Below are 14,737 nucleotides of genomic sequence, written 5' to 3'. Positions count from 1 at the left end.
TCATAAAATGAGTTAGGGAGTATTCCCTCTTTTTCTAATGATTGGAATGATTTCAGAAGGAATGGTACCAGCTCCTCTTTGTACCTCTGGTAGAATTCAGCTAATCAGTCTGGTCCTGGACTTTTTTTGGTTGGTAGGCTATTAATTCCTCAGTTCAGAACCTGTAATTGGTCTATTCAGAGATTCAGCTTCTTCCTGGTTTAGTCTTGGGAGGGCATATGTGTCCAGGAATTTATCCATTTCTTCTAGATTTTCTAGTTTATTTTGCGTAGAAGTGCTTATAGTATTCTCTGATGGTGGTTTGTATTTCTGTGGGATCAGTGGTGACATCCCCTTTATCATTTTTTATTGAATCTATTTGATTCTTCTCTCTTTTCTTGTTTATTAGTCTTGCTAGTGGTCTATCAATTTTGTTGATCATTTCAAAAATCCAGCTCCTGGATTCGTTGATTTTTTGAAGGGTTTTTTATGTCTCTATCTCCTTCAGTTCTGCTCTGCTCTTAGTTATTTCTTGCCTTCTGTTAACTTTTGAATGTGTTTGCTCTTGCTTCTCTAGTTCTTTGAATTGTGATGTTAGGGTATCTATTTTAGATCTTTCCTGTTTTCTCCTGTGGGCATTTAGTACTATAAATTTCCCTCTAGAAACTGCTTTAAATGTGTCCCAGAGAGTCTGGTATATTGTGTCTTTGTTCTCGTCGGTTTCAAAGAACATCTTTATTTCTGCCTTCATTTTGTTATTTACCCAGTAGTCATTCGGGAGCAGGTTCTTCAGTTTCCATGTCTTTGTGTGGTTTTGAATGAGTTTCTTAATCCTGAGTTCTAATTGGATTGCACTGTGGTCTGAGAGACTGTTGTGATTTCAATTCTTTTATATTGGCTGAAGAGTGCTTTACTTCTAATTATGTGGTCAGTTTTAGAATAAGTGCGATGTGGTGCTCAGAAGAATGTATATTCTGTTGATTTGAGGTGGAGAGTTCTGTAGATGTCTATTAGTCCACTTGGTGTAGAGCTGAGTTGAAGTCTTGGATATCCTTGTTAACCATCTGTCTCATTGATCTGTCTAATATTGACAGTGGGTTGTTAAAGTCTCCCATTATTATTGTGTGGAAGTCTAAGTCTCTTTGTAGGTCTCTAAGGACTTGCTTTATGAATCTGGGTACTCCTGTATTGGGTGCATATATATTTAGGTTAGCTCTTCTTGTTGAATTGATGCCTTTACCATTATGTAATGGCCTTCTTTGTCTCTTTTGATCTTTGTTGGTTTAAAGTCTGTTTTAACAGAGACTAGGGTTGCAACTCGGCTTGTTTTTGTTTTCAATTTGCTTGGTAGATCTTCCTCCATCCCTTTATTTTGAGCCTATGTGTGTCTCTGTATGTGAGATGGGTCTCTTGAATATAGCACACTGATGGATCTTGACTCTATCCAATTTGGCAGTCTGTGTCTTTTAATTGGGGGCATTTAGCCCATTTACATTTAAGGTTAATATTGTTTTGTGTGAATTTGATCCTGTCGTTATGATGTTAGCTGGTTATTTTGCCCATTAATTGTTACACTTTCTTCATAGCATCGATGGTCTTTACAATTTGGTATGTTTTTGTAGTGGCTGGTACTGGTTGTGCCTTTCCATGTTTAGTGCTTCCTTTAGGAGCTCTTATAAGGCAGACCTGGTGGTGACAAAATATCTCAGCATTTGCTTGTCTGTAAAGGATTTTATTTCTCCGTCGCTTACGAAGCTTAGTTTGGCTGGATAGGAAATTCTTAGTTGAAAATTATTTTCTTTAAGAATGTTGAGTATTGGCCCCCACTCTTATCTGACTTGTAAGGTTTCTGCCAAGAGATTCGCTATTAGTCTGATGGGCTTTCCTTTGTTGGTAATCCAACTTTTCTCTCTGGCTGCCCTTAACATTTTTTCCTTCATTTCAACTTTGGTGAATCTGACAATTATGTGTCTTGGGGTTGTTCTTCTTGAGTAGTATCTTTGTGGTGTTTTCTGTGTTTCCTGAATTTGAATGTTGGCCTGCCTTGCTAGGTTGGGGAAGTTCTCCTGGATAGTATCCCGAAGAGTGTTTTCCAACTTGGTTCAATTCTCCCCATCACTTTCAGGCACACCAATCACATGTAGATTTGGTCTTTTCACATAGTCTCATATTTCTTGGAGGCTTTGTTCTTTTCTTTTTACTCTTTTTTCTCTGTACTTGTTTTCTCACTTTATTTCATTAATTTGATCTTCAATCACTGATATCCTTTCTTCCACTTGATCAGATTGTCTATTGAAGCTTGTGCATGCATCACAAAGTTCTTTTGCCTTGGTTTTCAGCTCCATCAGATCATTTAAGGTCTTCTCTACACTGTTTATTCTAGTTAGCTATTTGTATAATCTTTTTTCAAGGTTTTTAGCTTCCTTGTGATGGGTTGTAACATCCTCCTTTAGCTCAGAGAAGTTTGTTATTACCGACCTTCTGAAGCCTATTTCTGTCTACTCGTCAAAGTCATTCTGTGTCCAGCTTTGTTCCGTTGCTGGTGAGGGACTGAAATCCTTTGGAGAGGTGCTCTGGTTTTTAGAATTTTCAGCTTTTCTGTTCCAGCTTCTCCCCATCTTTGTGGTTTTATCTAACTTTGGTCTTTGATGTTGGTGACCTACAGATGGTATTTTTTTGTGGACGCCCTTTTTGTTGTTGTTGTTGCTACTCCTTTCTGTTTGTTGGTTTTCCTTTTAACAGTCAGGGCCCTCAACTGTAGGTCTGTTGGAGTTTGCTGGAGGTCCACTCCAGACCTGCTGGCCTGGGTATCACCAGTGGAGGCTGCAGAATAGCAAATATTGCAGAACAGCAAATATCACTCCCTGATCCTTCCTTTGGAAGCTTCGTCCCAGAGGGGCACCCACCCGTATGAGGTGTCTGTCAGTCCCTACTGGGAGGTGTCTCCCAGTTAGGCTACACAGGGATCAGGGACCCACTTGACGAGGTAGTCTGTCCGTTCTCAGAGCTCAAACACCATGCTTGGAGAACCACTGCTCTCTTCAGAGCGGTCAGACAGGGACACTTAAGTCTGCAGAAGTTTCTGCTGCCTTTTGTTCAGCTATGCCCCACCCACAGAGGTAGAGTCTGTAGAGGCTGTGGGCCTTGCTGAGCTGTGTTGGGCTCTGCCCAGTTTGAGCTTCCCGCCGCTTTGTTTACCTACTCAAGCCTCAGCAATGGTGGCTGCTCCTCCCACTGCCAGGCTGCTGCTGCTGCCTTGCAGGTTGATCCCCCTGCCAGACTGCTGTGCTAGCAACGAGCAAGACATGGGGCCCACCACACAGGAGAGAATCTCCTAGTCTGCCAGTTGTTAAGACTGTAGGAAGAGTGCAGTATTTGCGTGGGAGTGCCCTGTTTTTCCAGGCAGAGTCTGTCATGGCTTCCCTTGAGTAGGAAAGGGAAATCCCCCGACCCCTTGTGCTTCCCAGGTGAGGTGAAGCCCCGCCCTGCTTCGGCTCACCCTCTGTGGGCTGCACCCACTGTCCAACCAGTCCGCATGAGATGAATCAGGTACCTCAGTTGGAAATGCAGAAATCACCCATCTTCTGCGTCGAACACACTGGGAGCTGCAGACTGGAGCTGTTCCTATTCACCCACCTTGGAACGGACTTGTGATTGGATTTAATGTTTAGCTCTTTTAGCATGCCAGGCACTGCACTAAGAACTTTATGAACATTATGACATTTAAATTTCATAGCAGTTCTCTATGCTGAATTATTATCTGTATTTTACAGATGAGGAAACCAAGGCTTGGTAGAATAAGTAACTTGACCAAGGTGACACAGACCCACCCCTTTTTGACTGTTCAGGACTAGAACATTAATAAAGCCAATTGGCCCAATTGAAGATCAGGCTGTTGCCTTTGGCATCACTGTCACCATGTTCAGTCCAGCAGAGCTATATGTTCACAGACCAAGCAGAGTCCCACACAGACCTCAGTGTTCTGCTTGCAGCAGCCAGACCTACTTCCCATTCATCAGTCATATAAAGGTTTTTGTTAACAGTTTGGTAGTTGAAATCATGCTATGTTCCGTGATATCAATTAGCTATTCCAGGAAACCAATGGAAAGATGTTACATTAAAATAACTCACTGAAATATTTCATTTGAAAGACTTTAGGAGACAAGATTTAGAAAAATCTGTGTAAAGTCCCTGTGTTTTAGTACTGCTAGGTAGCCTACTACTAATAACCATTTTTTATCATTTAAAAAGTCGCCCAGGCATAGTCGCTCACACCTGTAATCCCAGCACTTTGGGAGGCTGAGGAGGGCGGATCATGAGGTCAGGGGCTTGAGACCAGCCTGACCAACATGGTGAAACCTCATCTCTACTAAAAATACAAAAATTAGCAAGGCATGGTGGCGGGTGCCTGTAGTCCCAACAACTCAGGAGGCTGAGGCAGGAAAATCGCTTGAACCCAGGAGGAGGAGTTTGCAGTGAGCTGAGATTGAGCCACTACACTCCAGCCTGGGCAACAGAGTGAGACTCCATCTCTAAATAAATAAATAAATAAATAGTCAGCAAATTTGAAACACTTACATATTTTATTTTGAAACACTTACATCTTTAGAACACACCTGAATCTCCAATGTTAGAATATATGTTTTAATACATTAGCATAAGTACTCAATATAATTCATACATGCAATAAGATAACCATGGAGATTTTAGAAACAAAAAACATTCATAATACAACAGAAACATCCTTCCCCAAAACATTTGTTATTATGGCAACTATATAAAGTATACTTCTAAATGTTTACTCCCTGGAAGGTTCTGTGAAAAATAAAAGTCTCAGTGTGATGAGATTATGGTTTTTTTTAAATTAAAAAATTTCAAATAGGAAAGATGATTTACCATATTATAAACATGTAAAAAAAGAAATCAATGCAAATTGATCAAGAAAACAGGACCAAAAATATTGACTGGTTAAAAGAAAACTAAAGTTAAAAGTATGAATTCAAGCTTAATAATATTTATTTGTTTAATACAAATATATGCCTATGTAGTAAGTGCCAGGGACTGTGCTAGTGATACATAGATGGAAAACCACAGCCTTTTCTATCGTTAAAATTATATTGTTTTATAACATGTACTGACAGTTTTTCAAAAATTGACCTTTATTTTGTAATCTGTTTTTCTGACAGTAATTCTATAAAACTCAAGCTTCAGTCTTTTGTAAGTCAGCCTCTTTATCCTTGGCTTGGTAATTTGGTATTTACTTTCTAGTAAGATAAACTGAAACAGAAACTGGAGACACTGTACTTTATGTATAATCTCTCATTTAGTTAAGCAGCATTAGAACATTGCCAGTTAGCAAATGGCATCTTGGGGGTTACTCTGAGACACCCCTGCTCTACTCCCCAACAATGAGGCATACTGCTGAGGGTTTCAGTTAGGAATGTATTCATTTGCAAGTAACAAAGAACCTGTCTAACTTGAGCTTGAACAGAAGTGTTTCAGCCTCTCCTGGTAAGTCTAGAGGCTGAGCTTGTTCAGGGCCTGCCTTGATGGGATTCTCTTGGCTTTTTCTGATGCCTGTCACCTCAAGGTGGAAAGGCTGCCCTGCACCACTAGCCCTCACATCTGGATGCCACTCTGGAAGAATGAGGAAGGGCAGGGAAAAGAGGCTTTAGCATTGTAATCTGTCGGCTTCAGCAGGAAAGCCAAGCTCTGTCTAGAAGCTCCACCTAGCACACTTAGGTGAACATCTCACTGGCCAGATCTGGGTCATGTGGCTGCTTCAGCTATAAGTGTGACTGGGAAAACTGGAGCTTTAGTTTTTTAGGCTTCACAGGGGAGATCATGAATGGCTTTGGTGTCTAACTAGGCTAATGTCTGCCACAGTACCTTCTGCCATTTGCATCCTCTTTTATGACAGCATAATGCCTAGTAAAGCCAAGAATGGGGTTTTATTTAAAGAATTTGCCATGAAATTAGGTATATTTTTGGTGCCCTACTCAATCACTGGAAAGTTCCTGAGGTCTTTGACAAGGGAAAGAGCCTCAGTCCTTTCCTCCCTTTTTAGTTAAAAGGAAGAATCATTTTAGGGCCTTCTACCTTCCTTAATCCAGTCCAGGCCCTCCTTTGTACATTTTGTCAAGCTATTTAAAAAAACCTCATCTTTTCCCTTCTATTTTCTCTCACTGTCTTTGACTTTTTTCCATTTGAGATACATAAGAGGTCCTAATCAGTCTTACGTCTACCCCAGGTCAGAATAAAGAAAGCCGTGTGTTTGAAGTGTAAAAGCAGGTGAAATAAAAAACCATTGTGTTGAATATCTAAGGCCTTTGAAAGCATTCAGAAGTTGCTATATTTTTGATGGAGGCCACTTCTAGGGCAGAGATAGAAAAGCTAGTATGTTTGAGTAAATGAAACAATTGAGCAGGTGCCCATTACTGCTTAGGCCTTTTCTTAATTTTCCAGTGAACCTATGGAAAAAAGATAGTTGAGTTCTGTTAAAAGAAAAGCTTTACGCAGATTATATTTAACAGGGTTTCGTTGAGGCAAGAATATTTTGAGAATTGGGCAGCCCCCGAACCAGCATAGGTTCAGAAGGACTCTGACGCTGCTTCATAGTCACAAAGAATTTATGTACAGAAAAAGGAAGTTAGGTACAAAAACGGGAATAATCTAATGGAAGTAAGATTGGTTACAGCTTGGCGTTTGCCTTGTTTGGACACAGTTTGAACAGTTGCCTGCCTTAATTGGCTGAAATGCTGTGATTGGTCCAAGAGTAGGTTACAGGCTGTTTACGCATCTGGTTAGGTTACAATTCACTATGGATGGAGAAACCTTTAGGCTGAACTCAAAATATGTAAGGAGGTAGCTTTAGGCTAAGTTTTCTTTCTTTTTTTTTTTTTTTTTTAATCGAGACAGAGTCTTACTCTGTTGCCCAGGCTGGAGTGCAGTGGCACGGTCTCAGCTCACTGTAACCTCTGTCTCCTGGGTTCGAGGGATTCTCCCGCCTCAGCCTCCTGAGTAGCTAGGATTACAGCTACTCAGCCACGACAGCCAGTTAATTTTTGTATTTCTAGTAGAGACGAGGTTTTACCATGTTGGCTAGGCTAGTCTCGAACTCCTGACCTCAGGTGATCTGTCCACCTGGGCCTCCCAAAGTACTGGGATTACAGGCATGAGCCACCACTCCTGGCCTTAGGCTAAACTTAATTTAGCAGTTTATTGCACAGGTTTGGAAACGGAAGTTAAGAGAGAAGCCAAGTAATATCTCCAAGGCTACCCGTCTGTCAGGGTCAAGATTAAAACCAGGACAATCTGGTTCTAAAATACATACTTTCCGTCCCCCAGTTTTCCTCGTTGTCCTCTGTGGCTCATTTGTCTTCAGTTAAACTTGCTTTCCCATTATCGTTCGTATTCAGTCTCAATGTTAAAAAAAACTCCTATTCAAATTGATTATGTCTCTTTATTTCCTAGTGAGTCCCAAGGTCCCAGGGTGCAGCATTAGCTATGTATACCCTGGAATTCAAACATGACTAGACGTGTCTGGAAGCCTATGGAAGGAATCTGGCAGGGGCTGCTTAATTATGTAAGTTAACTGGCATCTTCCCGGGAAAGAAGTAATCCTACAAGAAGAGAGTAGAGGCATGCAAGTTTACTTAGCAGTCAGTGTCACAGAGTAGGGGGTTAAGGCTGAGTCACGAGCAAGGTAATTATTTAACCTGTTTTCTGATCCAATCCCTAGGGACTCTTGGGGCCAGGAGGTTGCCAGTGAAGGTTCCAAGTGTCTTCACTAAGATTTCCACAGGTCATTGAATGTTCACGCAGAGTCAGGAGACTCCGCAGCTTACTGCCCAGGGCCCTGTGGGGGTGAGTCATCAGGGCTTGGGTGCAGGCATTGGGGTCCTCAGGAGATTCATGGATCTGGAGTCAAAGGGTAAAGGCTTATACACTGAGTGGCCAAGAAGGCTGCTTCAAAGTACATTTGAGGGAGCAGTTTGCTTCAGAATTCCTGAAGTTAGTAGGGGGACATGCTTGAGGGTGATAGAGTACTAAGGTAGTAATGGGAAGCAGATTCAGGGAAATACCCACACATCTGCATAATTCTCAGTTGCCATATTTGCAAATGTATCAACAATTTAATAAAACCATTTGAGCAATACAAAACACTTTTTGTTTCGTTATGCACTTGCAACTATTAAAATTAACTGACAGTAGAATTTATGTAAACATGCAACCACGTACTACCTTCTTTTTAAGTCATTGTCAAAGTTAGAAGCAAAGTTTTTTTTTCGCATTAGGGTCTAGAGACTCTTCTGAATTATTTCGGCTATGTACAGTTAGATGTAGCCTCCTAAGCACAATGCTTTTCAAAATTGTGCTGCTTTGGGATTGAGAAATGCTGTCATTTGATCCACATTCCCATTGGGCTAAATGTAAGTTACATTTGTTCCTAAATTAAATTACTCACTGAGTTTGAATAGTTTCTCTTGAACATCACCTGGAAATCTTGGATGTTCAGGACTGGAATAATTCTTGAATCATCCATTCAGTTAATATTTATTGAGGGCCTCCTGCACGCTGGTCCTTCTGCTTCCAGAATTGACGTTGTAGAGAGAGAGGTGAGAACAAAAACAAAGGGCGTATAAATAAATAAAATTTTAATAAATTTAGGCAATAAACCTTCAGCAAGGTGGTTTGAGAGGGCTCTTTGAAGAGGCGATACTTTTGGTGAGCCCTCAGGGGTAAAAAGAATCAGCCCTGTTGTTGGTTGGAAGGAAAGTCCCCCATCTCACAGGCCCTTCGACCTGTGAACATCTTGTCTAGTCATTAACAAACGTTTAATAAAAGCGACAAAATCTCCTGGCCTTGGGGAATTTATATTCTTTTTTTTTTTTTTTTTTTTTTTTTTTTGAGACAGAGTTTCGCTCTTGTTGCCCAGGCCAGAGTGCAATGGCGCAGTCTCCACTTACTGCAACCAGGTTCAAGTGATTCTCCTGCCTCAGCCTCACAAGGGATTACAGGCATGCGGCACCACGCCTGGCTAATTTTTGTATTTTTAGTAGAGATAGGTTTTCACCATGTTGGTCAGGCTGGTCTCAAACTCCTGACCTCAGGTGATTCACCTGCTTCAACCTTCCAAAGTGCTGCGATTACAGGAGTGACCCACTGCACCCAGCCAGGGGATTTATATTCTAGTGGGGGAGATGGACAGACAAATACATAATCTATACAGTCTGTCAGATGCCGAGTGCTGTGGTGAAAAATACAGCAGTGAAGGGGGAGTAGAGAGTTCTGGGGTAGCTGGTAAAAGTGTAAAATCAGGTGGTCAAAGGAAGGCTCACTGAGAAAGGGAACTTTGACCCAGAAATGAAGATTTGTGATCTAGCTCAAAGGTTGGCAAGCCTTTTCTATAAAGGGCAGCTAGTCAATATTTTAGGCATTGAGGGACCACACAGTCTCTGTTGCAACTTCTCAACTCTGCCATCGTAGGGAGAAAGCACACATAGACAATATGTGAGTGAATGGGTGTTGCTGTGTTCCCATACAGCTTTGTTTATGGACACTGGTGTTTATATTTCATATAACTTTTACGTGTCATGGAATACTATTATTCTTTTGATTTTTTCCCCCAGCTGTTTAAAAATATAAAGATAATTTTTGGCTGCTGGCCATACAAAAACGGTCAGTGGGCTGGATTTGGGCCTTGGGCCATATTTTGCGCACTCCCAATCTAATGCAAGAGATTCTGTGTTCCCTTTAATTGCTTTGTATGGTGTATAGTAGTGTTTGAATGTTAAGGTGAAATGCACTCTTCATCCTTTTAGATAACCTGCCTGTTCTAGTTCCAACATGTTGGCTGTTGCTCTGTAGAGTAGATTAAGAAAATTCCTCTGTTTATCCAGTGATAAATATTCACTCACATATATTAAGTTTATGTCTTACAGCTTTTATTGCCAGGCTCTACTGTGCAGTAATAACTTTTATTTTCAGTCCTTCATCATAATACAGTATTTCTGAAGTCATTTCAAGTAGCAATTAAGAATTGCATTTGGGTGCAGGCTATAGAAAACTGGATGAAGAGTGGCTTAACTTATTAAAGGTTTATTTGTCTAATACAGAAAGGTATAGAATAGGTTGTGCATGAAGAGACTGGGTGGCAGCTACAAAATGTCATTAAGGACCCAGGCTACTGTCTTTCTGCTTGACCATCCTTAGCATATAGTATTTTCACATACTTATGGTGTTTGTTTTCACATTTGTGAAATGATTTCTGCAGCTCCAGGCACCATATCTGCATTTCTACAAGTAAGGAGACTAGAGAAGGGCAAAAGTCTGCTTTATGTTTTCTTTCATTTAACAGAAGCCTTCCCAAGGACTGTCTGCCTCACATCTCCTTGGTCAGAACTATATCATGTGATTCCCTCTAACAGTAGAGGTGTTTGGGTAAACATGATTTTGTAGCTGAGTGCATTGCTTTTCTAAGTAAAACCAGGCTTCTGTATTTAGAAAAAGAGGGAGATTGGTTGCTGGGTAAATAACTACCATTGTTTTGCTTTCAAGGGTGCTTAAGTAAATAAAAAAAAAAAAAACAGGTGAGTTGAAGGTACCTTTCACCCATGGATAAAATGACATAAGATGAAGCCAGGCACAGTGGCTTATGCCTATAATCCCAGCACTTTGGGAGGCCGAGGCGGGTGGATCACCTCAGGTCGGGAGTTCGAGATCAGCCTGACCAACATGGAGAAACGCCATCTCTACTGAAAATACAAAAATTAGCCATGCGTGGTGGCACATATTGGAGGCTGAGGCAGGAGAATCACTTGAATCCGGGAGGTGGAGGTTGTGGTGAGCCGAGATTGTGCCTTTGCATTCCAGTCTGTGCAACAAGAGCGAAACTCTGTCTCAAAACAAAACAAAACAAACAAAAAAAATGACATAGATGAAAGCAGTGACTGTTGGCCCACAATTTACTTCTCTTCTATTTGCTTAGGAAATTGCTTTTGATATTGATTGTAAGATGCATTTCATTTCAGAAGAGTTGAAGTGTGGGGAGAATAAAAAATTCATTGTGTGAAGGAAATGATTGTGTATGTTATGGTTATTTGGACTCTGGAATTAAGCCCAGCACATGAAGTGCCCTTGATGGCTTCCTGTTGCCTCATGGGAAGCCTCTCTGTTACCTGGGCCCCACCTAGTAGGCTGGCCGGTGTCTTCCTCTAAGTTCCTGCTTCCTGAACAGCCTGCCCCCGCCACCCTAGGTTGAGTGCTCCCAGTTCCAGGTCATGTTCACCTCTGCAGACCTGACAAACAGGCTGTGGTAGTGTGACACATCTTCCTTCCTGATGCTAATGTCACAAACATCCACTTGAAAACTTCCTTCTCTGGGTTAAGTTTCTCCTACCTTGTTATTTGGGTGATTTGCTATAGTACTAGCTAATTTTCTAAGGTTTTAACTGTTCTGTTTTTTTCATTTCTTCTTTTTAAGCATCTGCCCTTTCTTATAAGTGAATTATGGAAGCCAGTGACTCAACAAAATGCTTTGAGTTCTGCTTCATGTCACATTGGGAAAACGTGATTTGTATAAAACAGGGCATCTCTGTGGTATGTACTCTCATCCTCCAAGCTGTTCTGTGGAAGCTAGGGTGCCACCTCTCTCTCATTGCAATACATTTCTCTGTTTACTCTTTTGAATATTAACACATTTATTATAATATTCAAAACATTTTAAAGTAAAACTCTTGCTCCCACTTTGTGTCCTTACCCAATTCCTGCTCCCCCAGCCCTTGGATAACTGCTTCCGTTAGTTTCTTATATGACCTTCAAGAATTTTTTAAAACAATATAATTACAAGCAAATATAAATGTGTTCTTATTTTTCTCCATTTTTTTTTAAAGTGACCTTAGTCTACATATAGTTCGGCTCCTTGTTTTTCTTTTTTTTTTTTTTTGTTTTGTTTTGTTTTTTTGAGACGGAGTCTCGCTCTGTCGCCCAGGCTGGAGTGCAGTGGCCGGATCTCAGCTCACTGCAAGCTCCGCCTCCCGGGTTTATGCCATTCTCCTGCCTCAGCCTCCCGAGTAGCTGGGACTACAGGCGCCCGCCGCCTCACCCGGCTAGTTTTTTGTATTTTTTAGTAGAGACGGGGTTTCACCAGGTCAGCCAGGATGGTCTCGATCTCCTGACCTCGTGATCCGCCCATCTCGGCCTCCCAAAGTGCTGGGATTACAGGCTTGAGCCACCGTGCCCGGCCCCCTTGTTTTTCTTTTTAACCTACTAATATGTCTTGGAGAGCTTTTCATAACAGCGTTAACAGTACATACAGAGCTTCTCTTTTTTTTCTTTATAAGCTGCATAGTGTTAAAGTGATCTCTTTAAAGCACAAACCTGGACATGCCTCCTGGTCATCAGATTGAAAAAATAGAGCATACATATATTGGTTTGGCACATCTGCCATTTCAGGTGTCTTCTGGGGGTCTTGGAATGTGTCCCCCATGGATAAGGAGAGACTACTGTGTTATTATTCCATTTCAATTAGTTAATAGGTACTCTTAAGTTAAAGAAAACTTTAACATTTTGAAAACTGCAGATGGATTTGCAGCTCCTCAAGAGCACATCTGACCCCTAGTGACTGAAGAAGGAAAAGTGAAAGATCAGAGGAATGAAAAGGGTTAAGAAACAGAGTTCAAAGTAAGATGATATTCGTTGTTTACTCTCACGTTAGAAGTGAAGAACATTTTTCTCCTGTGAATTGATGAAAGGATGCTTTCATGGTAGTGGCTACAGCTGTGGAATTTCTGAAGAAGGCTGCTGAGGGGAATAAAAATGTTGCTGCTGTCATGAATCAATGAAATGTCAACATCTCAGATAGGCTATACATGGTTTTCAGATGGTTTTGGGCAAAGGGAGCTTTTATGACTATAAGTGTCAACTTCTTGCAAGGGTGCGGGTGGGGTTGGGGGTGGGATGGGGAGTGGTTATGGCCCACTGAGAACTAAGTCACTCTCTCATCTCATAGTCCATTCTTTCCAAGCCACCTGAATTGTGCTCCAGAGTTCTGGGCAGTCTAGGTTGGAGAAATGACTGTGTTAGTGGCTGGGTGTGGTGGCTCATACCTGCAATCCCAGCACTTTGGGAGGCTGAGGTGGGTAGATTACTGGAGCCTAGGAGTTTGAGACCAGCTTGGGCAACATAGAGACTCCATCTCAAAACAGAACAACAACATCAAAGAAACAACTGTGTTGGGACTGACTTAGTCCTCCACTGGGTATCTAGTGAGTGGACAGTGTGTGTGGACACCTACATAAATCACCTCTTTTTATGTATCAATGACATAAATCTAGTTCAGTTTGGAAGTATATACCTACTGTTTCAGATAAGGATTTCTACTTATTTGTTTGTCTTCTCTCTTTAGATAAAGAAGAAGCAGCAAGATGTGGTTAGATTTCTGGAAGCCAACAAGATAGAGTTTGAGGAGGTGGATATCACAATGTCAGAAGAACAGAGGCAGTGGATGTACAAAAACGTCCCCCCGGAAAAGAAACCCACTCAGGGCAACCCCCTGCCCCCTCAGATATTTAATGGCGACCGATACTGTGGAGTAAGTGGCTAGACTGTTATCATGCTGTTTCTTTTTATTATTCAAAACACATGTCACTTAGAGTTCAGGTGGGTTTTTCCAGTGAAGAGTGTGACTTCTTCACCCAATGCCCATTCAGGTCCACAAGTCTAACAGAGGGTGAAGTTGAGAAGGGATTTGAGTCCGAGGTGGTGGACTGTGTATGTATGTGCAAGGGTTGTGTGGTATGTGAATGTGAGTGCACATGTGTCTGTCAGTCTGAGGTCTGTCTTTGCTTTGGGAACAGGAGTAGGAAGGGAAGCTCTGTGTGTGTGTTTGTATGCATGTATGTATGTGTGTATTCTGTTCTAAATTTTGAAGCATTAAAAATAATCATTTTATTATGAAATTATTAATCAAATTATTTTTTGATTAATACATTTTAGGGGGCAGAGTAGTAGAGGGGAATAATTATCTTTGAATATCCCTTTATGGTATAAATAACTGCTAATAGCTGATTGTAAACCAGAGTTCCATTTCTTATGATAATGAGCCAGAGGGATGATTAAGACTATCAGTGCACCTCATATATGAACATATATCGGGTGCTTTCCTGCTGCATGTAGCATAGGAGAAGATGAAGAAGTCACTTTCATCTATTTACCTACTTTCTTACTCCTTAGGTTAAGAAAAATAGTTGAGAAACTTCTGTCTAAAGGTTAAGTTAGGATTTGCCTTTTTCCATATCTCTTGAGTATCTAAGTCAGTGTTTACTTTTGGACCTGTCCTATAGTTATTTAAGGAGGGTCTAAAGAAGAAGGAGCCACAGAGCTGAGGTGCTTGAGATGAAATAAATAGCTAGGCTGTAATTGGCATGGAGGAAAGGAATAACAGAGAGCCTTTGGTGGCTTCAAGGAAAACAATCCCTTCCCCCAGTGTGTAATGGAGAATGAGTAGTTGCAACATAAAGCCGTGTGTAGATTATACAGAGAATTCTTACCTGTAGCATCCTAAGGAGAATCCTGAACATGGCGTTAGACATAACTTTGAGTTCTAGTGCTGCCTTATGTCGGCTGGGACAGCTTTGGAAAGTTACTTATCCTTTTAAAAGCCCAAGTTTTCTCATCTTTAAGCAAGGGATAATATCTGTCTTACTTTGTGATAGTTTCAAAAGCATTTCTTAAGTATATTATTATATAACAATGA

The 14,737-nt window shown here is 41.1% G+C and overlaps 1 protein-coding gene across 5 annotated transcripts in view; it reads left to right on the top strand.

Moving 5' to 3' along the window:
* SH3BGRL2 (SH3 domain binding glutamate rich protein like 2) overlaps nucleotides 1–14,737 on the top strand; it is a 69,856-nt gene that overhangs the window by 29,444 nt on the left and 25,675 nt on the right. The window contains exons 1-4 of one of the 5 annotated variants that reach the window (XM_073022630.1): nucleotides 7,443–7,564; nucleotides 7,721–7,845; nucleotides 11,465–11,580; nucleotides 13,388–13,573. In XM_073022630.1, coding sequence (XP_072878731.1) covers nucleotides 11,491–11,580; nucleotides 13,388–13,573 — 276 coding nt within the window. In that variant the 5' untranslated portion in view covers nucleotides 7,443–7,564; nucleotides 7,721–7,845; nucleotides 11,465–11,490. Of the gene's footprint in view, nucleotides 1–7,437; nucleotides 7,846–11,357; nucleotides 11,581–13,387; nucleotides 13,574–14,737 lie in introns of those variants that run through there. The other 4 variants (XM_038002184.2, XM_073022631.1, XM_073022632.1 and 1 more) reach the window with 4 other exon arrangements.

Source organism: Chlorocebus sabaeus, chromosome 13 (assembly GCF_047675955.1).
Source record: "Chlorocebus sabaeus isolate Y175 chromosome 13, mChlSab1.0.hap1, whole genome shotgun sequence".
Lineage (NCBI taxonomy): Eukaryota > Metazoa > Chordata > Mammalia > Primates > Cercopithecidae > Chlorocebus > Chlorocebus sabaeus.
Note: the sequence above shows the minus strand (reverse complement) of the source record. Positions and strands in the feature narration are given on the sequence as shown.